This window comes from Natrix helvetica (genome assembly GCF_964273705.1).
Source record: "Natrix helvetica genome assembly, chromosome: 13".
Lineage (NCBI taxonomy): Eukaryota > Metazoa > Chordata > Lepidosauria > Squamata > Natricidae > Natrix > Natrix helvetica.
The window spans coordinates 11,162,391-11,187,864 of record NC_138557.1 but is presented as its reverse complement, the minus strand read 5'-3'; the positions used below and the strand labels follow the sequence as shown (position 1 = coordinate 11,187,864).

The 25,474-nt window shown below is 42.6% G+C and overlaps 1 protein-coding gene across 2 annotated transcripts; it reads left to right on the top strand.

Moving 5' to 3' along the window:
* Window positions 1–3,934: 3,934 nt before the first annotated feature.
* LOC309398851 (ectonucleotide pyrophosphatase/phosphodiesterase family member 7-like) lies at window positions 3,935–24,638 on the top strand. Of its 2 annotated transcripts, XM_081966102.1 has the most exons (6): window positions 3,935–3,958; window positions 4,443–4,542; window positions 6,197–6,593; window positions 11,346–11,491; window positions 19,541–20,167; window positions 24,231–24,638. In XM_081966102.1, the coding sequence occupies exons 3-6, from the start codon at window positions 6,338–6,340 to the stop codon at window positions 24,525–24,527; spliced, it is 1,326 nt and encodes a 441-aa protein (XP_081822228.1). In that variant the 5' UTR covers window positions 3,935–3,958; window positions 4,443–4,542; window positions 6,197–6,337; the 3' UTR covers window positions 24,528–24,638. The 2 variants fall into 2 exon arrangements, with proteins under 2 accessions (XP_081822228.1, XP_081822229.1); XM_081966103.1 differs by lacking the exon at window positions 3,935–3,958 and having other exon boundaries at window positions 4,411–4,542.
* The last annotated feature ends 836 nt before the right edge of the window (window positions 24,639–25,474 follow it).

Genomic DNA, 25,474 nt, shown 5'->3' with positions numbered 1-25,474 from the left:
TGGCCAATAAAAAATTCTATTCTATTCTATTCTATTTTATTTATTTCTATTCTATTCTATTACATTCTTCTCTACTCTACTCTACTCTACCCTACCCTACCCTGATTCTATTCTATTCTATTACATTCCACTCGACTCCATTCAATTCTATTCTACCCTACCCTAATTCTATTCTGTTCTGTTCTATTCTATTCCGTTCTTATTCTGTTCATGTTTTGTTCTTATTCTACTCTATTCAACTCTACTCTACTCTATACTCTATTCCTAGTCTAGTCTAGACTAAAAGCTAAACAAATCTTACAGGCCTGATGTCTACCTTTGGCTGAGGTAGACTTAAAAGAACTTTTTAAAAAAAGAATACGCAGAAGGAATAGTATTTAACTAGACTACACTAGGAGTGGGAAGACCTGAATACAAGTCCTTCTCAGCCACTGAAAATCACTGGGTGATTTTGGTCCACTCCAATCATTCTTTCTCAGCCCAGCTTCTCTCTCAGGGAAGTTTTGAGGGAGCTTTTCACAAAAACGTGAGGAGAAACATGTCATGCTGAGCTCCTGAATGAAAAGAAGAACGTCACGGATTTTTTTTTTTTTTTTAGTATGCAAGCTGCTGAGAATCATTTCGATTGCAGCAATATACAGGCGTGTTTGATAAATAAATATGAAACTAAAAAATAAACTCCAGTGCCAAGGGAAGAATGGTGGGGACAGGAGAAGACCTCGGTCTTGTGGTCATGAGCATCCAAACCCATCTGGGTCCTGGACAGAAATGCTAGGTTAAATTGGCTCCTGATGAGATCCACAAAGCTTATTTTCTTATTTTCTATGCTGGTCTATGACTATAATAAAAATTTAATTGATTCATGTTCTCTGTTAGCTTGATTCTCTAAGAAACAAGAACAAAAGGTTCTTTTGACTGCTACTTTGATGAGGGAAAACAGCTGCATCAGTTCTATTGCCAATGTATATTCCCTTTAGTTCCAAAACTGTGACTTTCTCATTTTTAATGAGTTGGGATGAATGTTTTACTCTACTCTTTGGAGCCAACTGAAAAGAAAAGGCAGGATGTGTCATTGAGGAAGGTTTTAGCCAATCACTTCATACTGCAGTCTTAAGATTCTTTCCAAAACCTAAGGGGCTGCCACAAAGAAAGAGGAAAGGATCAACCACCTCCCCAAAGCACCAGAAGGCAGGACAAGAAGCAACGGATGGAAACTAATCAAGGAGAGAAGCAACCTAGAATTAAGGAGAACTTTCCTGAAAGGGAGAACAATCAACCAGTGGAACAACTTGCTTTCGGAAGTGGTGGATGCTCCACCACTGGAGGCTTTCAAGAAGAGATTGGTGTTCTGATCGAGGCTTCCCGAGAGCATGAAGCAAACTCCTTGTCCCGACAAAAAAAAACTTTTATTAATTGACTGTGAATTCTGCTCCTTCACATCCAGCAAAGTCTTTCAAGGGAGGATTTACAGTCACAGACCTTATTTGGCTTGGAGAGCTGCCAGGCTGATATCTGCAGAACTTGGCAAGGAGTCTCAGAGAGTCACGAACCAATTAAGTGAACTAATTGTCTCCTGCAAACTCCACTCCCCTTTCGCTCCACTTTTATTCTCTCTGGGAGGGGCCATTCACCATCAACCTGTGGCCTTATTCCCAAGTCGAAACACTCTTACTTTCCTCACTAATTATTCTGGTTTGGTACTTCAAGGTCTCACCGTTTGTTTATAGAGAGTGATAAGAAGAAAAGCATACAGATGTTCCTTTGAAGTATATCCTTAACCAGAGAAAAGTGAAAATAAGATTGTGAATTTATGCTTAATCTTGTAAAAACCTTCTAAGCCAGAGCAGCAGTGTTTGTCAGCTGGAGATAATGGCACAACTTAAACAGCAGAAAGAAATTTTAAGCCTGCAAAAGATATTGTTAGAAATTCAGAAATTATCAAATACAAATGTAGAAAACGGAGAAGAAGTTGAAAAACCTAGAGCATCTAGCAGTAAAATATGATGAAGTTGGAGATGTTTATCAAGTGGAAAAAGTGGAGGTTAGAGTTCTAAAAACCGAAGAGGAAAATGACCATAAAGAAATTAAATCCGCTGATATCTATGGTGATTGGTTTGTGTCTGTAAATGGAAAGAGTGGAACACTGAAAGAGGAATTAAATGGAGGGGAACTCCACCCCAGATGGCAAGATACAGAAGAAGAAAAAACAAAAGAATTTATGGATTTAAAGAGAGAAATTTTATTAGCAACATCATTCATAACACCAGTGACAATTAAAGATAAGCTGATGAAGGAAACAGAAGAAGGATTAGAGCAATGAGTTGCTAAGAGGAGTCCATACAAATTTGATTAAGGAGATGATTAGAGGACTGATACCACAAATGGCAGAAGACATGAGACTGTTTTGCTACTGGGAAGATACAGATTGATAGATGGAAGCGCATAATTTAAAACTAGTTAAACTTAGTGAAATTTAGTGACAAGAGATACAGTCAAATAAATAATTGATAATGATAATAATATGTACATATGTATTGCTATGATAAGTAATAATTGGATATGAGTATTTGAATGGTACCCATGAAAGGAAGATTAGAAATCTTTTTGGTTATATATAAAGGCTAATAAAAAAGATCTAAGTTAAATTTAGTTAAATTTTGATTATTAGGAGGGGGGAAATGTTATGATACATGATGCAGTTAAATAAAGGAGGGATAATGATACAAAGGAAAATATAAATGCATGGGTACAACATAAGGAAACTGGATGTAAATTGCAAACAGTGATTTGGTAAGGAGGATTAGAAATTTTTGTTACTAGATATTATGGATGTTTAGCTAGAATAGGCCATAAGGATTCAGTGTTATTGGAGGATTTTAGAAATAGCAAATGAAATGCCAGTACATGGTTACGTTTTAAATCTTGATATATTTTATGATCAAGGACGTTTAAACAATTGTAGTCAAATGAAAATGGAGGTATGATGATGGTAACATGTATAAATATCTGAGTTAAAATACTTGAGTTAAAATGAATTATGCTTGATGACTGTGGAAGAGATGCACGAAAGTTTTTTTTAACCAACTGATACACTTTCTACAGTGTGTAAAAAAGGAGGATTCTTTGTTGTGTTTGTTTAAAAATTTTTTTTTAAAAAAACTGTAATTGTTGTAAGATCCAAAAACTATATGGAAATGTTTATGCCAGAAATGTTGCACTATGTCCAATGTTTTAATGTTTATCTAATAAAACACTTTTTATTAAAAAAAAAAAAAAAGAATTGGAATGAACAGACAGCACCTCCCGTTATAGGAAACTGCTATGGTTACAAGATCTAACAACAGACACCAGAAGGGACAAATGTGTATCCCTCTCTGATCAATGATTAACCAGAAGAAAAACTATTTTGGGAAAGATCAATAATCCCTTGAAAAGCGACACGTCTTTCTCTGTGGAAAATTTAAGCATACGTCCGAGTTAAAATTAAGTTTGCTTCCCCCATCCTTTCGCTAAGCAAATCAAGACAAACCCTGTGAGAAATAGGAAACAGTTTTAATTTCAACTGAGGTCAGTTCCGACGGATATCCGTGCAATTGTTGAAGGCAACGAACTTTGATTTTGATTTGATTTGATTTTATTAAATTTATAAACCGCTCCCTCTCCCCAAAGGGACTCGGGGTGGTGTACAATCAAAAGTTAAAACACCATAAACATACACATATACTGATTTCACCTCCGTCTTTTTTTTCTTTTCTTTTTGGAACCTGCTTTCTGAAAATATAAATCTTCACGTAGCAAAATACCATCCGTTGGGGGCGGGAGGAAGAAGGGAATCAGGGTAATAAAACCAGGGTTTAAATAGAGGCTTTAAAATGAACAGTGGACATTAATCCTAGAGGCAACAATTCCTAAAAGCAGGCTGCGTTATTTTAGTCTCTCTTTTTCTTAGCTAATACAGGTAAAGGTGTTCCCCCCCCCCCCCCAAGGGCAACTGGACTTTGAGTTTTTCGTTTTTTCTTGGAAAACGTTTTGCTCCTCATCCAAGATGTTTCTTCAGTTCTTCGGAGTTAACAATTAGCCTTTTTAATTTGTGGGTCTTGTGATGGGTCAGGCCTGGGTGTGTCAAGTGAGGCTCTTGTGATGGGGAAGTAACCTCAGGTGAGGGTCATGGGGGTGTGTGTGAAATGCTGGTTGTGGGGAGTTAGGGTTAGGGGGACGGGGTGCACAGTGCACAAGCCCGCTGTCGCTTTCGGCACGCAACGACAAAAAGGTTAGCCGTCACTGACCTAAGCTAACAAACACCACACTAGATTTGAAAAGTGAACCGATGATTTTTTTATTTTTATTTCCCCCAGAACACCTACTGAAATATGCATCGCCTACTGGAAGCTGCCCCAATCAATTACTTAACTAAATGTGACCATTTCTTGATTAACCTGCAGGTGAAATCTTACAGTCCCAAGAAAATGTAAATCTGTTTTCCATCTCCAGAAATGAAGTCCTCTCAATCCCTCTGGGCAGGAAAGGAGACATTTATTCCATGTTTGCATTTGCGTTTCTCTCTTTCCACCCCCCTCTCTCCCTCCCTCCCTCTCTGTGGGTCTATCTGTCTGTCTCTCTGTCTGTGTTTGTTTCTCTCTGTCTCTCTCTCTCTCTCTGTCTTTGTTGCTGTCTCTGTGTCTCTGTTTGTCTCTATAACTGTGTGTGTGTGTGTGTGTCTTTGTTGCTGTCTGTCTCTCTCTGTCTCTGTCTCTCTCTGTGTGTGTGTCTGTCTGTCTGTCTCTCTGTATGTGTTTGTTTCTCTCTGTCTCTCTCTCTGTCTCTCTCTCTTTGTTGCTGTCTCTGTCTCTCTCTGTCTCTTTGTCTCTCTCTCTGTCTTTCTCTCTCTCTGTATGTTTCTTTGTTGCTGTCTTTGTCTCTCTCTTTCTCTGTCTCTTTCTGTCTCTCTGTCTGTCTTTGTTTCTCTCTGTGTGTGTCTCTCTGTCTCTCTCTGTGTGTCATTGTTTCTCTCTGTGTGTGTGTGTGTGTGTGTGTGTTTGTCTCTATCTCTCCTTGTTAAAACTTTTAGTTTCCAGAGGAAATCAGGAAGTCTTATGCATCTGTCAGCATCGCTAATTCCATCAAAGATTTCTCATTATTCATTGTTGGCAGTTTAATTTTCTTCTCTTGACTTTTCTAGAACAAGCCCCAGTTTTAATTACTGAGCTTCCCATCTTCCAAATGTAGTGGATTCCTTTATAACTGCCCCCCCGAAAAAGGGGTCACCTTTTATACCTTTACAGAGTCAGTCTATTACCCCCCAACAATCTGGGTCCTCATTTTACCCACCTCGGAAGGATGGAAGGCTGAGTCAACCTGGAGCCTAGTCAGGATTGAACTGCTAGCAGTCATCAGAATTAGCCTGCAATACTGCATTCTAACCACTGGGCCACCACGGCTCTAATGATGCCATAAACAAAGATGTTAGATTTTAGGGAGATGCGGGTAGCTTAATCATTTTTTTTTCTAAGATGGTCTACAAAAACTGCAATTTGGATCTGTGCTATGGGGGAGCTGGATGGCCTCTAAATATAAAACATAAATAAACTAGTAAGATGTAAGCTGACCAGACTTGTTATTACTATTATTACCATTAGTAGTAATTTAAATTTATTATAGCCATCCACTCTTATAATTGAATATATTTATAAGACCCTATTTAAAGCAATTTTTAAGAGACATTTCCATAGATGATAAGATATGCATTAAAAAAAATAGTTGGGAAGGGAAGGGTCAGTGGAAGGGAAGGGAAGGGAGGAGAGGGGAGGGGGGAGGGGGAGGGAAAGGAAGGGAAGGGAAGGGAAGGGAAGGGAAGGGAAGGAAGGGAAGGGAAAGGAAAGGAAAGGAAAAATTGTATGTATTATTATTGGCAATTATACCATACAATTCTAGGCAAATCATTCCTTCCAGTTTCTTTTTATTATGATTATGATTGCAAAATGTACCATCCAATGAATCGAAGCTACATTTTGGCTTAATTCCGTCACCACCACCTCAAATAATTAATCACCGAATGGCTGTGTCCCAACATCAACAAATGATATGATTTCTCTTCCTCCTTTTATTCCCCATTGCTCCAATCTTTTAACATCTTAAAAGACAGATATATTTACCATAATTAACACTTGGCTCACTCTTCTTCCTCCTGTGATATCAGCAAAATGGTGACACAGCAACGGCTAATCTTATCTAGGCTGAGCTTTGCTCTGATAAAAAAATTGGCTTTTACAACCCTCCGAGAGTAGAAAAGCAGAAGGACAACTGAACAAAACACCTTCTTGCAAGCCAGAGCAACACAATGAAGACACAAAATATCTTGGCTCTCAATTTGATCCTTCTAGCTGATGTGGTCGGCTATCCAGCTGTCCGGAAGGAGAAGACAACAGGTGCCCACAAACTCCTCCTGATCTCCTTTGATGGCTTCCGATGGAATTACGATGAGGATGTAGATACGCCTTATATGGATTACCTGGCTGAAGAAGGAGTGAAGGCAAAATACATCACACCTCCCTTTGTGACTATGACTTCACCTTCGCATTTTACAATTATCACAGGTATGGTCGTCCTGTATTTTTTTCAGCCCTACCTATTTTCTGGAGCAGTAGTCACCAACTGGTGGTCCGTGAGAAAATCTTTGGTGGTCCGCAGATAAATTATTTCCCTTTTTTTATTTTGCATTAAATCAGGGGTCCTCAAACTACGGCCCCTGGGATGGATACGTGCAATGAACGCTTGTGTTGCTGCAGAGAGTCTCCCCCTTCAGGGTCTTTTTCTGTGGGTCAGAGGGGGCAGAAATTCAGACTTGGGGTCTGCTTCAGCCTCCTGGTGTGGGGTTTTGGGCGAAGGCTGGAGGGAAGCGCCGCTGGTGGCCAAGAGCCGGAGGGCCTTGTTCCAGTGGGACTGCATCATGGCCTGGAACTGGCTGACCATCTCAGCCTGCTGAGCCTCCAGGTGCCAGTACCTGGCCTTGCACTCGCTCTGCTTGGAAAGCCTACGCTCCTAGTCCTCAGTGAGACGCTTCTACTGAGCCTCCTTCTCGGTCAGATCCAATTTGAGCCAGCTGTTTTGCCAACTCTTTCTCCTGGGGGCTGCTTAGCTCCAACAACTGCTTCCTGTTGGGGCCCTAAGGAGCCCAGGCGAGGAAGGACTGGGAGGGGAGGGGCGAGTAGAGACCAGCGAGGTACTACTTGACATGACATCAACCAGAACGTGGTTGTACACAGTCACAAACTGCTTCCAGGACTCTGGCTCCGGATTTTGCCTTGAGGTTGACTCCTGAAGCCTTTTTCCAGTAGTGGATGTAGCCACAAGGCAGTGGAGGTTTGTAATCAGAGTTTCCCTTCTCCTAGAAGATGGTTCTGCCATTTTATCTGCTGTTGGGGCACAGAGCCCTCTTCCGCCTTCAAAACCATTGACCGTCTTCTCCTGTAACCTGGAAAGGAGCTCTTACGAGGTGCTCCCAGTGGGGCCAGCTGGACCAAGGTTTTTTAAGGCAGTGTAACTCCTCCATCACTCACCCTTTGTCCTGGCTTATGACAGGCAGAGCCTGGCTTCCCAAACGTTGGGCCCAGGATGGCGGGTTTATGTTATGTCTACATAACAGGACTGATATAATATACTAAGACAAAACCACCAACGTGCATCCTACACATGAATATAATGTGTAAGACCAGCATAATCATTATAGCCAACACAAAGTGGGGAAAGTAGGGTTATGGTAAAATAAAACAGGTGTATGGGATGGTAAGCAAAGCCCACCCGATTATATATTTTAGTTTTTATATGGAAAAATGCACGTTCAAAAGTGTTAATACACAGTGTGAATAATAACTATGAGAATGTATACCTGTAAATGTATGTGTGAGATTAAAAATTAAAAAAAAACTTTTTATATTAAAAAAAAGTACAACATTTGTTCTTTCTTTAAATGTTTACAGTAAAAAAAAAAAAACATTTTCCATATTTTCCTTAGAAGCAAGTGGAGAAAAAATTGATTTTTTTTCTTTCTTTCTTTAAGGCTGACTAAGTTCAGGACAGCTCTAAAAATCTGAAATGCAAATTACATGTTTATATGTGCTCATTATTTACTGGAAATTAATTAAAGCAGGCAGGCGATGTGCTTATATGCTTACAAGTCATTCAACAGGTTTTAATTAATATTCCTCATTAGAAAGAATTTCCCATAAAGTAAATGCATTACGAAGATAATGATTTAATTAGTATTTGAATGTGATTGGTTAGAAAGGGCAACGTTTGCACCTAATTAATTTTAGGGTATAATTTAGTGAGGTTAAAATAAATTGGAGGTTAGCAAGCATTTTTCTTTCTTACGTAGAAGCGGTGGGGTAGAGAAAGCACTGTGGAATTTCAGATGTTCACATGTTCGCCCAACCCCAAAATTCTTTGTATCTTAGTAACAAAATAGAATGATCTAGATTTGATTGGTCTGTTCAGCGTCCAGATATTTTGATGTGTGGTTTAAATGCGTTGAGTGCATACTCATAACCCATCGTTAGGAATGCCTCCCTGGAAAAACCAAGAGGTTGACATTTTTTCTGCTCTGCTCCTTCGTTCTTTAGAAGATAGTTGATGAGACACCGTGGTGCAGTGGTTAGAATGCAGTACTGCAGGCTACTTCTGCAGACTGCCAGCTGCCTGCAATTTGGGAGTTCAAATCTCACCAGCCTCAAGGTTGACTCAGCCTTCCATCCTTCCGAGGTGGTTCAAATGAGGATATAGATTGTTTGGGGGCAAGAGGCTAAATCTATAACCGCTTAGAGAGGGCTGTAAAAGCACTGTGAAGTGGTATGTAAGTCTGTGCTATTTGGAAGAAAGGAAGGAAGGAAAGGAAAGAAGGAAAGCAGGAGCTGTGGTGGTGTACTGGTTAGAGTGCAGTACTGCAGGCTACTTGTGCTGACTGCCGGCTGCTTGCAATTTGGGAGTTCAAATCTCACCAGGCTCAAGGTCGACTCAGCCTTCCATGCTTCTGAGGTGGGTAAAATGAGGACCCAGATTGTTTGGGGGCAAGAGGCTGACTCTGTAAAACCACTTAGAGAGGACTGTAAAAGCACTGTGAAGCGGTATATAAGCCTAAGTGCTATTGCTATTGCCTTTCTTTCCTTCTTTCCTTCCTTCCTTCCTTCCTTCCTTCCTTCCTTCCTTCCTTCCTTCCTTCCTTCCTTCCTTCCTTCCTTCTTTCCTTCCATGGTGCACAGTGCCTAAAGTGCAATACTGTAGGATCCTTCTACGGCCTGCTGGCTGTTTGCAATTTAGCAGTTCGAATCTCCCCAGGCTCAAGATTGACTCAGCCTTCCCTACTTCCGAGGTGGGTAAAATGAGGACCCAGATTGTTGGGGGCAAGAGGCTGACTCTGTAAACCGCTTAGAGAGGACTGTAAAAGCACTGTGAAGTGGTATATAAGCCTAAGTGCTATTGCTATTGCCCTTCTTTCTTTCTTTCCTTCCTTCCTCCTTCCTCCTTCCTTCCTTTCTTCCTTAGAAGGCAGTATCACAGGCTAACTCTGCTGACTGCCAGCAGTTCGATCCTGACTTACTCATGGTTGACTCATCCTTCCATCCTTCCGAGGTTGGTAAAATGAGGACCCAGATTGTTGGGGGCAAGAGGCTGACTCTGTAAGCCGCTTAGAGTGGCCTGGAAAGCACTGTGAAGCGGTATATAAATCTAAATGCTATTGCTATTTGTGAGATTGTCCTAAACCATATTCCTGAGTAGACAGGAAGTATCAAGTCCTCGCTGGGCACCAAAACAAAAAACAAAATAGTTGCATGCAATCCTTAGCTGAATATAGCTTCCGTGTTGCTGGGATGTGCTGTGTTGCTCTGTTCTTTAGAAGATAGTTGATTTACACACACATACACACAGCAGGTCGTCTTGCAAGCTATTTGGAAGAGACATCTAAACTGCTTTAAGTAGGCCCCCAAGAAGGTTTAATGCAGAAGACATTGATGTTGCGTTGTCCCTCTATTACTTGTGTTGGCTCCCTTCCCTCATAATCGACACAAGCAACAGATGCTGGAGAACAGTCTCTGGAGAAGAAATTCTCCTTTTGTTCTCAATTGCTTAGAGGAGATGAGAGCTTTCCCCACTCATTGCTGAGTAAACATCTGCTCACCCAGGCAGTATCTGTTCAGGTTTTCTTGTCTTCTTTTTTTTCCCCTCTGACAAAGATAGTTGAGTTCTAATGGCAGCTGCTTCCAAGTTTCAGCTGAAGAAATAATTTTGTGGAGTCCAAGGATGAAGAGGAAGCTAGAATTCTGAAGGACATTGTAGAAGTCCATAGGGTTCTGAAGATGCACCTGGACTATGGAGGCCTTCTCTCTCTTTCTCAACGGCAAACTTTCGGTTCACTCTTCCATTTCTCTGGACTCAAAAAAACTGGACAGCTTCCTTTGCCTTTGCCTTCCACTTAAGCCAGGGGTGTCCAAACTTGGGATCTTTAAGACTTGTGGACTTCAATTCCCAGAATTCCCCAGCCAGTATAGCCAGCCTCTTGCCCCCAACAATCTGGGTCCTCATTTTACCCACCTCGGAAGGATGGAAGGCTTCCACAAGTCTTAAAGTTCCCAAGTTTGGACACCCCTGACTTAAGCCATGTTTCTTCTTCAGCCACGTTTTCAAGCAGATGTACAATTTCTTTGCTAGAGTGGACAATGGCTGCAGGATTCCTAGATAACCTATATCAGTGATGGCTAACCTTTTTGCCATTGCATGTCAAAAGCAAGGGGAGCGCGGGGAGGGGGGGTCATGAGTGTGTTTACTCACACCCATAATTCTATATGCTTTTCCCCATTCATGCTCTCCTCCCGCTGCTTTTGGCGCGCAATGGCATGGTGAACCTATTTTTTGCCCTTCCCAGACTCCAGAGGCTTTCTAGGAGCCTGGGGAGGGCAAAAACGACCTCCTCCGCCACCCGAGAGGCCCTCCAGAGGCCGGAAACAGCCCATTTTCTGACTTCCAGTTTGTGTGTTGGGCTGTTTTTTGCCCTCAGGAGAAGCCTCCTGAGGGAGAAAAACGGCCCAACGGTCAACATGGAAGTTCAGGAACAGACTTCCGGTTTGTGTGTTGGGCTGTTTTTCTCCCTCCGGAGGCTTCAGGAGGCTTCTCTGAAGCCTACTGAGGAAGAAAAACGGCTAAAAATCAAGGCTGAAAATCAGCTGGCCAGCATGCCCATGCGCACTGGAGCTGACAAGGCAACATCTTTGGGGGCCTCAGAAATGGCTCTGTGTGCCACCTCACGGACCTATATCCTTTGCCACTGTTCATTTCCCCTCGTCTTCTTTTCCCAGGTCGCTGGATTGAAGATCACGGAGTCATCCATAATATGATGTTCAACACGGAAACTCTACGGAAGTACGGCTTTAAAGAAACCCAGAACAAGACCGAATGGTGGGACAACGGAGTTCTTCCTCTCTGGATCACAGCTCAAAATCAGGTAAGCGATCCAATGGTCATCCATGGCTTGATTTCTACATGGCTGGGGAATTCTGGGAGTTGAAGCCCATCTACCAAGGTTGGGAATTACAGTCGGTTTCCTGAGCACAGCTTCATGCTTCATCCAACCAACTGAAGCATCAACCACATTGGTTTGAAACAATATGGCTTGGGGAAAAAAACAGAATTAAGCTACACAGTGGTTTAATGCAGCGTGTCCAGTCTTAGGGTTTATGTTGTGCTATACAATACTATGAGCTTGCCTTCCTTATTTCTTAGAGGTCATTTCTTGCATCTGCTTGGTTAATTAAAAATGATTAGGGGATTGGAAGCCCCAATGAGTCACCGTGCCACAATAGCACTGAAAAATGTGATTTATGACTTTTTTTTCATAGTTACGACATTTGCAGCATCTAACAGCTGTGGTGGCGCAGTGGTTAGAGTGAGGTACTGCAGGCTACTTCTGCTTACTGCCAGCTGCCTACCTGCAATTTGGCAGTTCAAATCTCCCCAGGCTAAAGGTTGACTCAGCCTTTCATCCTTCCAAAGTGGGTAAAATGGGGACCCAAATTGTTGGGGGCAAGAGGCTGACTCTGTAAACTGCTTAGAGAGGACTATAAAGCACTGTAAAGCAGTATATAAGTCTAAGTGTTATCACTATTGCTAAAACATATAAAGAACGATTGCTAGAATTGGCTATGCCTAGTTTAATGAAAAGAAGGACTAGGGGTGACATGATAGCAGTGTTCCAATATCTAAATGGGTTGCCACAAAGAAGAGGGAGTCAAGCTATTCTCCAAAGCACCTGAGGGCAGGACAAGATGGATGGAAACTAATCAGGGAGAGAAGCAACCCAGAACTAAGGAGAAATTTCCTGACAGTTAGAACAATTGACCACTTGCCTCCAGACAAGTTGTGAATTCTCCAACACTGGAAGTTTTAAAGAAGAGATGGTATGAAATGGTATAGGGTCTCCTGCTTGAGCAGGGGGTTGGATTAGAAGATCTCCAAGGCCCCTTCCAACAATGACAATTCTACATTCTGTGTTCTATGGTCCAAGTCAAACTCTCAATGTTCTGCTAAGCAGAGGTTGTAAGGAATCCCATTTTGGCAACCGCTATTGCTAACCCGTTGTTGACAATGAGGGAAATGACATTTCGTTTTTAAATGTTTAAGAAGAGATAAAGGTAAAGATTCACCTTGCAAATGCGTGCTAGTCATCCCAGACTCTAGGGGGCGGTGCTTATCTCTGTTTCGAAGTCGAAGAGCCAGCACTGTCCCAAGATGTCTCCATGGTCCTGTGGCCGGCATGACTAAACGCCAAAGGCACACAGCATGCTGTTACCTTCCCACCAAAGGTGGTTCCTATTTTTCTACTTGCATTTTACTGCTAGGTTGGCAGAAGCTGGGACAAATAACGGGAGCTCACTCCATTACGCGGTGCTAGGGATTCGAACCACTGAACTACCGACCTTTCTGATTGTCAAGCTCAATGTCTTAGCCACTGAGCCATCGCGTCCCTTTTAAAGGACAACCATTTGTCTGAAATGGTACGGGGGACATCCTGCCTGAGCAGGGGGTTGGACTAGAACACCTCCAAGCTCCTTCTCCTACTCTGCTATTCCGTTATTCTGTGAATTGCTTTTATTGGTTACCTGAAGTCTGAAAAATGAGCTAAGAGCTCCTTCCTTAAGCTTGGCTCTTTGCATATTTAAATCTGCCAGATCGTGTGCCATTTAGAGTTGAACAGGGGAGTCGGATGTCACCCAATGTTACTTTGAACAATTAAATGGAATAAATATGCTTTTATTTCATTTGATTTCCCAGTAATGCATCGATCTATCATTTTTGGCTGCAGAGTATATTCCTTAGAAAGCATGTTACAGTCTTTAGCACGAGGCTAAGTAGGCCATCAGACATAGAGGCAGCCTTGAAAAACAACAAAACAATATGGTTTATTTTTTCTTCTTCTTCTTCTTCTTCTTCTTTTCAATTACTTACAGTCTTTCGCTTAGCAACGGTGAACGGGGCAATGATTTCTTTGCCCTCACATAGGGGAAAGGGTGATATTAATTCAAATGACACATGGAACAAGAATTTTAAAAAAGCTCACGCAGCTTAAATCTAGCTTATGTCAAATTGAAAGCCATCTTCATCGTTGAGAAGCAGAAAGCTCAGAGATACAAAAGACTTTAATTTGAATAAGCAAAGGATCCAGGGCAAAGAATGAGGATGGGAGACAGGGAATAGCGTCGGGGAAAATCTACCAGCTGTCTCGCTGCAAAACTTTTCAGGAACAATAAAAATCGTTGCAATAAAAGGAAGGAAGCAAATAATGTTCCCAGTAAAATGGATCACATTGCAAGTGTATAGCTGCTAGTAAAGTTGATTATGTTAATAAAACAGGGAGGCAGGAACAGTAAATACTCTCTCGTTTCAACATAATTGGGTTGTATGAGAGTTTTATTAAATTGCTCGGTTGGAATTAAGACAGGAAGGAAAATCTCTCTGAGTCAGATTTTGACTCCGTGGAAATTCAACGGGCTGCTCGATCTAAAGTGGAAAAAAAAGGGAAACCCCCAAAGACCCCAGACCAAGGATATAGAATAACAAGACTTGGAAGAGACCTTGGAGGTCTTCTAGTCCAATCCCCTATTCAAGCAGGAGACCCTATATCATTCTGGATAGATCCAATCTCTTATTTGCAACCTGGAATACTGCAAGCAATTGTGGTCACCACGCTACAAAAAACACTGTTGAGACCTTGGAAAAAGTTCAAAGAAGGGCAACTAAGAGGATCAAAAACCTGGAGACTAAAACATATGAAGAACGACTGCAGGATTTGGGCTTGGCTGCTCTAAAGAAAAGAAGAATATGGGGACATGACAGCAGCGTCCCAATTATTTGAGGGGCTGCCACAAAGAAGAGGGTGTCAAATTATTCTCCAAAGCACCAGAGGGCAGGACAAGAAACAATGGTTGGAAACTAATCAAAGAGAGAAGCAACCTGGAATTCAGCAGAAACTTCCTAACAGTGAGGACAATTAACCAGTGGAAGAGCTTGCCTCCAAAAATCATGGGTGCTTCATCACTGGAGGCTTTTAAGAAGAGTCTAGACTGTCACTTATTTGAAATGGCATAGGTTCTCTTGCTTGAGCAGGGGGTTAGACTACAAGACCTCCAAGGTCCCTTCCAGCTCTATTCTATTCATTTCATTTCATACCATTGTCCAATCTCTTCTTAAAGCCTCCAGTGATGGCACACGCAGAACCTCTGAAGGCAAGCCATTCCATTGACTGTTGTCGCTGACAGGAAATTTCTCCGTAATTCTAGATTTGATCAGTCTTTGATAAGCTTCCACCCATCACTTCTTGCCCTGCCCTTGGTTGCTTTGGAGAATAGATTCCATTCCATTGCAATGGAACTTAGCCAATCACAAAAGAAGGAACAGGCTACCTCTGCCGTTTAAAATTAAATTTAGGCAAGACTATTTGAGCTGGCACGGAACGATTCCACCCTGCAAAATCCTATAAGGCTTCAGAGACATTAACGGTCCTGTACAATGATATCAGTATCCCTGCCAATTGGTGACATTTTAATGCCCAGAAAGTCAATGTTTTAAGAAGCAGTTGGCTGACCACTATTGTCCTACAACATCATAGCAATGGGTGGAAACTAATCAAGGAGAGAAGCAACTTAGAACTGAGGAGAAACTTCCTGACAGTTAGAACAATTAATCAGTGGAACAACTTGCCTCTAGAAGTTGTGAATGCCCCAACACTGGAAGCCTTTAAGAAGATGTTGGATAGCTATTTGTCTGAAACGGTATTGGGTTTCCTGCCTAGGCAGGAGGTTGGACTAGAAGACCTCCAAGGTCCCTTCCAACTCTACTATTGTATTGTATTGTATTGTATTGTATTGTATTGTATTGTATCTCTTCCATCTCATCAAAATACTGCTGGGGACAAAGATCTGTAGTTGCTGCCTTCTGCCCATTTCTGTTGGGACTCTCATCCTATAATTACTCAAGCTTATACCACACTCGTCCTCCTCCTCCGAGCTCATAATTGTATACACCACAGAAATGATTGACCTATTTTATCCTACCAAGAAAATCTGTAAAGTAACTGACTAGCAGAGCTGATCTTTCTTCTCTTTCTTGTGCCATATCCATCATCGGACATTGGCAATCATGTTCGCTCTCCTATTTTTATTAACAGATGCACGAAAAAGCCCCTGAGGTTTGTCCAAACCAGTCCATTAGATTTTGAAACCGTGATAGCAATAGCACTTAGACTTATATACCACTTTAGAGTGCTTTACTGCCCTCTCTAAGTGGTCTACAGAGTCAGCCTCTCACCCCCAACAATCTGGGTTCTCATTTTACCCACCTGGGAAGGAGGGAAAGTGGAGTCAATCTTGAGCTCGTCAGGATCGAACTGCTGGCAGTGGGCAGAGTCAGCCTGCAATAGCACATTCTAACCACTGCGCTACCAGGGCTCCTATTGCAACATCCAATCAACTATAACAATAGCAGTAGCCCTTAAGACTTATATACTGCTTCACACTGCTTTTTCCAGCCCTCTCTAAGCGGTTTACAGAGTCAGCCGCTTGACCCCAACAATGTGGGTCCTCATTTTACCCACCTCAGAAGGAGCGAAGGCTGAGTCAACCTTGAGCTTGGTGAGATTCGAACTGCTAAATTGCAAGCAGCCAGCAGGCAGTAGAAGGATCCTACAGTATTGCACTTTAAGCACTGTGCACCATGGAAGGAAAGATGGAAGGAAGGAAAGATGGAAGGAAGGAAAGATGGAAGGAAGGAAGGAAGGAAGGAAGGAAGGAAGGAAGGAAGGAAGGGGAAAAGGAAGAGCAATAGCACTTAGATACCCATCAGAGAAAATAAATAAGCAAGGGCAACAATGGAAAGGAGGAAGGGTGAGGAGGGAAAGGAAGAAAGGGTAAAGCAGAGGAAGTAAGCGAGGGGAGAGGGTAAGAAGGAGGAGAAGGGAGGAGGAGTGGGGAAAGAGATGGGAAGAAGAAAGGAGGAAGGAGAGGAGAAAAGATGAAGGCAGAGAAGAAAGGTTCAGAAGACAGTAGGAGCAAGGTTGTTGCAAAATAAGATGGAGGCATGGGGTGGCAAGAAAGTGACCCAAACTGTATTCTGTATGTTTGTAAGAAAATAACGATAAAGATGATAAAGGATGAATAGATAAATGTTAATGGTAATTATAAGAGTGTATATTTGTGATAAGAAAATCTTTTTAATAGACAAATGCTTCTAGTCTCTTCAAGTGGCTTCCTGTCCAAGACTAACTCTCCACTCCGTAGAGCAGGATAGAAAAGATGTAGCAAGTTTGGTTTTCAATCTTAGGCTTATGTCGCGATTGCAGAAGACCACCAAGCTGACCATAGGGTTCAATAGGCTTCTTCTGGGTCCTTCTTCAATAGTATTATTTATATGTTAGCTTCCCCGCGCTGGCACAATCCAGCTTAATCTACCTAGATCTCTGCTCATAGTGGCAAGAAACGATGTGCCTCCTTTATCTATCACATTTGGAAAATACAAGTTGGAGAAGTCTGGTTTATCTCTACCATGGTTGTAAGTAGAGGACAGCCCACACTTTGGTTCCTGTAAGGTCAGGCCCAAGGAACCAGAACCACACCGTTCACATGACCTTGGAGTCCTAGTGGGATCTTGGAGTTCTCCTAGGGAATAACCATTTAAACAGGAGCCAGCCGTGTGCAGCAGCTTCCAAAAAAGCCAACACAGTTCTAGGCTGCATCAACAGAGGGATAGAATCAAGATCACGTGAAGTGTTAATATGACTTTATAATGCCTTGGTAAGGCCACACTCTGAATACTGCATCCAGTTTTGGTTGCCACGATGTAAAAAAGATGTTGAGATCCTAGAAAGAGTGCAGAGAAGAGCAACAAAGATGACTAGGGGACTGGAGGCTAAAACATATGAAGAACGGTTGCAGGAACTGGGTAGGTCTCGTTTAATGAAAAGGACTAGGGGAGACATGATAGCAGTCTTCCAATATCTCAAAGAAGAGATACCACAAAGAAGAGGGAGTCAAACTATTCTCCAAAGCACCTGAGGGCAGAACAAGAAGCAATGAGTGGAAACTAATCAAGGAGAGAAGCAACTTAGAACTAATGAGAAATTTCTAGACAGTGAGAACAATTAATCAGTGGAACAACTTGCCTCCAGAGGTTGCGAAAGCTCCAACACTGGAAGTTTTTAAGAAGATGTTGGATAACCATTTGTCTGAAGTGGTGTAGCGTTTCCTGCCTAAGCAGGAGGTCTCTTCCAACTCTCTTATTCTAAACTTCTCAACTTCTGATCACAGTAGCTTCTTCATTGTTGGTGGCCTATTTGCAAGAATCTCACCAGACTAACTGCCCTCTCTTGGGATGAGGCAGACCAAGGTGATCTTAATTGGATCTGACCTCCATTGCTTTGTCTCCTGGAGGAAGGTGGAGTTGGGGAAACTGAATGGAGCTCAGGGTTTACTGGCCAGATGCCCTTCCTGTCACCAATGCAGAGTTTTATTCAGCAGATTTATTCTCATTGTGCCCAACGAGATGTATACCATCCAATTTACCCATTTAAATTTCCAATACTTTTGAGCCACAAATAGCAAGGACTTCATGAACTTTCATCTGGATTTGGAGCCACTGAATATAATGGCTTTTATTTCTTAAGAAAAGTGCAGGCTTGTCCCCTGGAAAAAGCAATATTTGAAATATGTGGGACCTCACTCTTGCTCTGACATTAAGAACTTAAATTCCTCTTTTATTCCTTTGCAAGATTTGTCTGCTTTGTCAACTTAGATTTTATACTGAATCTGACCTTTCCCCAGTATATTAAATGTCAGTAAGAATATTATTACTTTACAGCCCCAGCTTAGCACTTTGGAAATTAAATTCAGCAGAATAACAATATTAGTGGTAAGAAGAAGAAGAAGAATACCTGACTACTGCTATTTTGAAATTCATATTATTAGTATTAGTATTTTTTTTAAAAAACTCTATAATTTGGGAGAGAGAAATTATTTCTGCTTAAAGCTTCATGTGTTTGCTGTTTAGACTCATGTATTCTGAAGAAAGCAGTATTTATTTCAATGGCACATTCCCAGATAATCGTGAAGCCATTTGCAGTCATGCTCATAAATTTAATTGTCAGATGTTTTGAGTGTTTTGTTTATTTGTCCTGGATGCCTTAAGTCTTAGAGGGAAGATTTGCAATGGAAAGTACCAGTTTTCCCGAAGTACAGAAATGACAGAAAAATAGGCAATCAATATTTGTAGTATCAAGTTGGCAAACGGGGTCTGTTTGCGAGATTTACAATGAGCTCCTATGATTCGTAGGTTACATTTCCATATTTGCAATTTATTTATTTACTTATTTATTTATTTTTCTCTTTTTTCTTTCCCTCTCTTTCTATATTTCTCCTTTCCTTTTCTTTTTCCTCTTCCTCTTTCTTTCCCTTCCTTCCCTCCTTTTTTCCCTTCCTTTCCTTCCTTCCTTGCTTTCTTTCTCTTTCCTTCATTCTTCCTTCCTTTCTTCTCCTTTCTTTTTTTCTTCTTTCTTTTTTCCTTTCTTCCTTTCCCTTCCTTCCCTCCTTTATTTCCCTCCCTTCCCTTCATTCCTTGCTTCCTTCATCTCTTTCCTTCCTTTTTCCTTCCTTTCTTCTCCCTTCCTTTGTTCTTTTTCTTCTTTCTCTTTTCTTTCCGTTCCTTCACTGCTTCCTTTCTCTCTTCTTTCCTTCCTTTCTTCTCCCTTCCTTTTTTCTTCCTTTCTCTTCCTTCCCTCCTTTATTTCCCTTCCTTCCCTTCATTCCTTGCTTCCTTTCTCTTGTTTCCTTCCTTCTTCCTTCCTTCCTCCTTCCTTTATTCTCTCTTCTTTCCTTCTTTCTTTTTCTTATTCCTTTCTTCCTTTCCTCCTCCCTCCCTCTGCCTTTCTCTCTCTCTCTCCCTTTCTTTCTTTCTTTCTTTCTTTCTTTCTTTCTTTCTTTCTTTCTTTCTTTCTGTCTTTCTGAATTAGGGGAAAAAAACTGCCTCTTTTCACTATCCAGGGGGCAATGCCAACTACAGTGGTCAGACGGTCATGAGACGATCGGCAGAATCCTTCAATCATCCCGACAGCAACGAGACCGAGTGGCAAGAAAACATCGACATTGTCATGAACTGGTTTGCTAAAGAAAACTTTGATTTTGTCACCCTTTATTATGGGGAACCTGATAATATTGGTCATTCTGTTGGCCCGGAGACTGAGGCCCGGAAAAAAATAATCCAACAAATTGACCGAACTCTCGGTTACCTCCTCAGCTCCATCAAAAAACACGGGTTGAAAGATACCCTCAATGTCATCATTACATCTGACCACGGCATGACCACGGTCAAAAAGAAGCCGGCGGTCAAAGAGATCTTGTTGAAAGATTACATTAAATTCAAAGACCTCGTGAAGTTTGACATTGTTGATTATGGGGGATTCGGGATGATATTACCCAAAAAAGGGAAAGAAGAAGAAATTTACAAGAAACTAAAAGGCGCCCACCCTCATCTGCGTGTCTACAAAAAGGAAGAGTTTCCTGAACATTTCCACTATGCCAAGCACGAACGTGTGTTGCCAATCCTGGTTTATGGAGATTCCGGTTACTCCATCAACGGGGTAAGTTTGGTGTGAAATCAGAAGTGGATGATGTGTAATTGTGTGTAAGAACTGGCTTATTTTTTTTAAAAAAAAGCAGACAGGAATCGTGCAAAACTATCCGATGTAAATTAGAAATAGTCCTTGACTTTGATGTTGTTAGTTGTGGTCGTGTCCGACCCATCGTGACCTGATGGACAATGTTCCTCCGGACCATCCTGTCCTCTACCATCCCCCAGAGTCAATTTAAGCTCTCACCGGTTGCTTCGGTGACTCCATCCATCCACCTCATTCTCTGTTATCCCGTTCTTCTTTTGCCCTCCATCATTCCCAGCATGAGGCTCTTCTCCAGGGAGTCCTTCCTTCTCATTAGGTGGCCAAAGTATTTGAGTTTCCTCTTCAGGATCTGGCCTTCTAAAGGGTAGCCAGGATTGATCTCCTCCAGGACTGACCGGTTGGATGGCCTTGCAGTCCAAGGGGCTCGCAGGAGTCTTCTCCAGCACCAGATTTCAAAGGCCTCCATTCTTTGGCGCTCAGCCTTCCTTATGGTCCAACCTTCACAGCCATCCATTGCAACTGAGAAAACGAGAGCCTTGACTAGACACACTTTTGTTGGCAGGGTGATGTCTCTGCTTGTAGCAAAGCAGTACTAGCAGCAAATCTAAAATTTCCTGGCAACAGGATCTTGCTCAGAGATCAAGATTTGCTCTTTGAATTGCTCAGAGGAAGGCAGTAGAGATGATGATGGACTAGAAACAGACCTTCAAAAAAGATGCAAGGAATTGGGCAAGTTTAATTGGGCAGCACTGGCTCTTTGGCTTTGAAATGGAGATGAGCACCGCCTCCTAGAGTTGGGAAGGAGTAGCACATATGTGTGAGGAGAACCTTTACCTTTAGTATAGATCTATTTCAAGCTATTTAGAGGAAATGGAATCAGTGGGCTGAGTAGGGGAGCTGTATTTTTTATGTGAGGAGTTAAGTATCCATAAGCTTTCCAGCTCTCAACCTTTGCAGACAGAATCAGAAAGTGATATGGTGGATCATACAGACATCTCCTGTTGGATGCAGGAAATTCAGAATTGAATCATTCCCAACTGATGGCTATTCAGATGTTCTGAAACCATTATTTGTTTCCGGTCTGTGATACAATCTAATAATCTCCTCATTGACATCTGTCCTTGGTCATCTGTTTCCTTTGACATTTATCCTCCCCTCCTCCTCCTCTTCTTCTACTCCTTCTCCTTCCTTCTTCCTTTTTTTTCATCTCCTCCTCCTCTTCTTCTCCTCCTTCTTTCTTCATCTCCCTTCTTCCTTTCTTCTTCATTTCTTCCTCCTCTTCTCCTTTATCTTCGTCTTATTCGCCACCTTCTCCTTCTTCCTTTTTCCTTCTTCATTTCCCTTCTTCCTTTCTTCATCTCCTCCTCCTCTTCTTCTTTCTCCTTCTTCCTTCTATCTTTCATCTCCTCCTTCTCCTGCTCCTCCTTTTCCCTTCTTCTTTCTTCTTCGTCTCCTCCCCCTCCTCCTCCAGTCCTGCTCTTTCTCTCTTCTCTTTCTTCTTTTTCCTGCTTCTTTTCCTTTTCCTCCACATTTCTCTTCTCCTTCTTCTCCTTTCTCTCCTCCTCCTTCTCTTCCTGTCCTTGTTTCTCTCCTCCTTCTCCTTCCTCTCCTCCTCATCCTCTTCCCAATGTAAAGCAAAACAGCTTCCAGCCTGCGGCATTGTCATCATTTTGAAGAACGTGAAGCCTTTCTCCTCTTAAGATCCCACGATCTCCATGGGCAATTCTTAGAAGAGAAATACAGTGGGTTGCAAATGCCAGGCCTGTGTTTGTAAGCAAGGCTATCAACCAGGAAAGAAAGAAAAAAAATCAGCTCAGTTGGTCCAGAACATCCTTGGGGACTTGAGGTCATGGCAAGGTTATTTCAGGGGTCAAAAAAAATAAGACTTGGTCTTATTTTCAGGGAAACACGGTAGTCTCTTGGAGAAACTGTGATTTGGCGTTTGGGCACTCACACTTCTGAGATGCCAAAAGTTCTTTAAAAAAAAAAAAACAAGATCACATTTTCCTGCTCCATATCGAAGCCATGTTAATGCATTAACTCTCATTGCAAGAGAAATCAATGTAACCCCCCCTTTTAAAAAACATTTAAAGCATTCCTTCCTTAGCCTATTAACCACCATTAGCATTCCACATTCCACACACGCCCACACACACCCCGAAGGCTCTGACATCCTCAGCCAATCAATAAACGATAAAATGCAATTTCGCACAGAAAGGTGGCCGTTGCATAATGGGCTTTTTAATTCCTCACTTTCAGATGGTGACCTTTCCTTCAGAACGCTCTCCTCTGTCCTTATCATCCATAACCATGCCACCGCTTGCAGATGTTAAACAAACAAACAAACAAGCAAACAAACAACAACCAGAAATCTGCAAACTGCAGCGGATTCACAGCGCTTGCCGCTGGCATCTTAGAACAGAATAGAACGGATGAGTTGGAAAGGGACCTCAGAGGTCTTCTAGTCCAGCCCCCTGCTCAAAGCAGGAGAACCTATGAGATTTCAGATAAGCGGGGAGTGGGATTAACCCTCTGTGTAAAATCTCTTCCCCCGCTTCTGAATTGCTAGCAGGGCAAGGAGAAGATCTGGGCAGGACATCGAAGAGAAGATGCGTGAGCTTCTTCTCTACAGTCCTAATAGGAGAAGGTCTCCTAATGCCATTGGCCGTCAAGCCCATTTTCCAAACTGCCCATCACACGGCTCAAAAACCCCTCTTCGCATCTCCAGGGCTACACCTAAGGTGGCTTTGAAGCAGGAGGCTCTTTGCTCTTCACCTTGGTCGTTTTCTTTGAGTAGAGCAACAGTGACATGTAGTGGCTGCTACGGTAGCAAGTCCAGAGGGTAGCTGCATTTGGTCAGTGGGACTGTAAAGAGTTAGAACTTGCAGGCAATCTTCTCGTCATCACTGATTTGCCCTTACGAACAGCAGAAGGGGAGGGAGGGAGGAAAACAAGGAGAGAGAGGAGAAGGAAGGAAGGAAGGAAGGAAGGAAGGAAGGAAGGAAGGAAGGAAGGGTGGAGGGAAGGAAATAAGGAAGGGAGGCAGAGAAGGAGGGAGGAGGGAGGGAGGGAAGAAAACAAGGAGGAAGGGAGGAAAACAAGGAGGGAGAGAGAGAGGGAGGAAAACAAGGAAGAAGAGAGGGAGAGAGGGAGGAAAATAAGGAGGGAGGGAGGAAAACAAGGAAGAAGAGAGGAAGGGAGGGAGGAAGGAAAACAAGGAGGGAGGGAGGAAAACAGGGAGGGAGGGAGGAAAACAAGGAGAGAGAGGAGAAGGAAGGAAGGAAGGAAGGAAGGAAGGAAGGAAGGAAGGGTGGAGGGAAGGAAATAAGGAAGGGAGGCAGAGAAGGAGGGAGGAGGGAGGGAGGGAAGAAAACAAGGAGGAAGGGAGGAAAACAAGGAGGGAGAGAGAGAGGGAGGAAAACAAGGAAGAAGAGAGGGAGAGAGGGAGGAAAATAAGGAGGGAGGGAGGAAAACAAGGAAGAAGAGAGGAAGGGAGGGAGGAAGGAAAACAAGGAGGGAGGGAGGAAAACAGGGAGGGAGGGAGGGAAACAAGGAAGAAGAGAGGGAGAGAGGGAGGAAAATAAGGAGGGAGGGAGGAAAACAAGGAAGAAGAGAGGAAGGGAGGGAGGAAGGAAAACAAGGAGGGAGGGAGGAAAACAGGGAGGGAGGGAGGGAAACAAGGAAGAAGAGAGGAAGGGAGGGAGGAAAACAAGGAGGGAGAGAGGGAGGGAGCAATACAAGGAAGAAGAGAGGGAGGAAAATAAGGAGAGAGGGAGGAAAACAAGGAAGAAGAGAGGAAGGGAGGGAGAGAGGAAAACAGGGAGGGAGGGAAACAAGGAAGAAGAGAGGGAGGGAGGAAAACAAGGAGGGAGAGAGGGAGGGAGGGAGGGAAGGAGAGAGGGAAAAGGATAGGATGGTATTTTTAATATTTTCTCAGATTTTAAATTGTTCAATGACACTTAGTAATCTTTTCCTTTTAAAACAGCTGCGTTATTAAGAAGGCTTCTTTCCATTGTTTCCTTCACAGAGGTTTATTCTCTACGTCAACAAAGGGGACCACGGTTTTGACAACGAAGGCATGGACATGAAGACCATCTTTAGAGCTTTCGGTCCCGATTTCAAGAAGGGGTATTTAGCGGAACCTTTCGACAGCATCCACATTTATCCTCTGATGTGCAAGCTGCTAGGAGTCCATCCAGAACTGAACAATGGCTCCTTGGCATTGACTGAAGACATGCTGAGACAGTCAGCATCGGGCAAACACCTTGTTCCTCTCCTAGGTTTTGGGACCGTCGCTCTCCTCTTTCTCCTGATGGCCATCTAGCTTTGACATAAGGTAGATAATCCATCATCAAAGTAAATCCATGCTTTTCCTCTTTGCTTTATAAAGAAAGACATGGATGTGTTATGGGAGATCCCGGGTAAGAAACATATATTCATCTCATAAGTTTTGGAAATCCCTGAAGATCTAAAAAGCAGTGAGTGATGGGCTACCTTATCACAGCAAAGCATTGTTGTTAGTTGCGAGGTCAAGTCTGACCCATCGCAACCCCATGGATGACATTCTTCCAGACCTTCCTGTCCACTACTGCTTCTGTGACTCCATCCAGCTACCTCCTTCTCTGTCGTCCCCTTCTTCTTTTGCCCTCCATCATTCCCAACATTAGGCTCTTCTCCAGTGAGTCTTTCCTTCTCATGAGATGGACAAACTATTTGAGTTTCCCCTTCAGGAGCAGTCAGGGTTGATCTCCTCTAGGACTGACCGGTTGGATGGCCTTGCAGTCCAAGGGGCTCGCAGGAGTCTTCTCCAGCACCAGAGTTCACAGGCCTCCATTCTTTGGCGCTCAGCCTTCCTTATGGTCCAACTTTCACAGCCACACATTGCAACTGGGGGAAAAAAATGTTAAAACAGTAACTGTATCTTAATATGCTTTAGCCTTGCTGGAAATTGCCTGTGGGTTTTTTAATCTCGAGACCCAGGGACATCGCAGTCCTTGGTCTGTATGTGGTTTTGAGCAGCATTAAAAACTCATTTTATCCCCATTTCTCTCTCTCTGTGGCTTTCAGCTGCCGCTGAAACATTACAACTGGGAGAGCCACAGCCTTGACTAGACATGCTTTGGTTGGCAGGGTGATGTCTCTGCTTCTAGCAAAGCAGTAATAGCAGCAAATCCAAAATTTTCTGGCGAAAGATTCTTCATGGCAATCAGAATTGCTCAGGAAAAGGCAATAGAGATGATGATGGACTAGAAATAAACCTTCAAAAAAGAT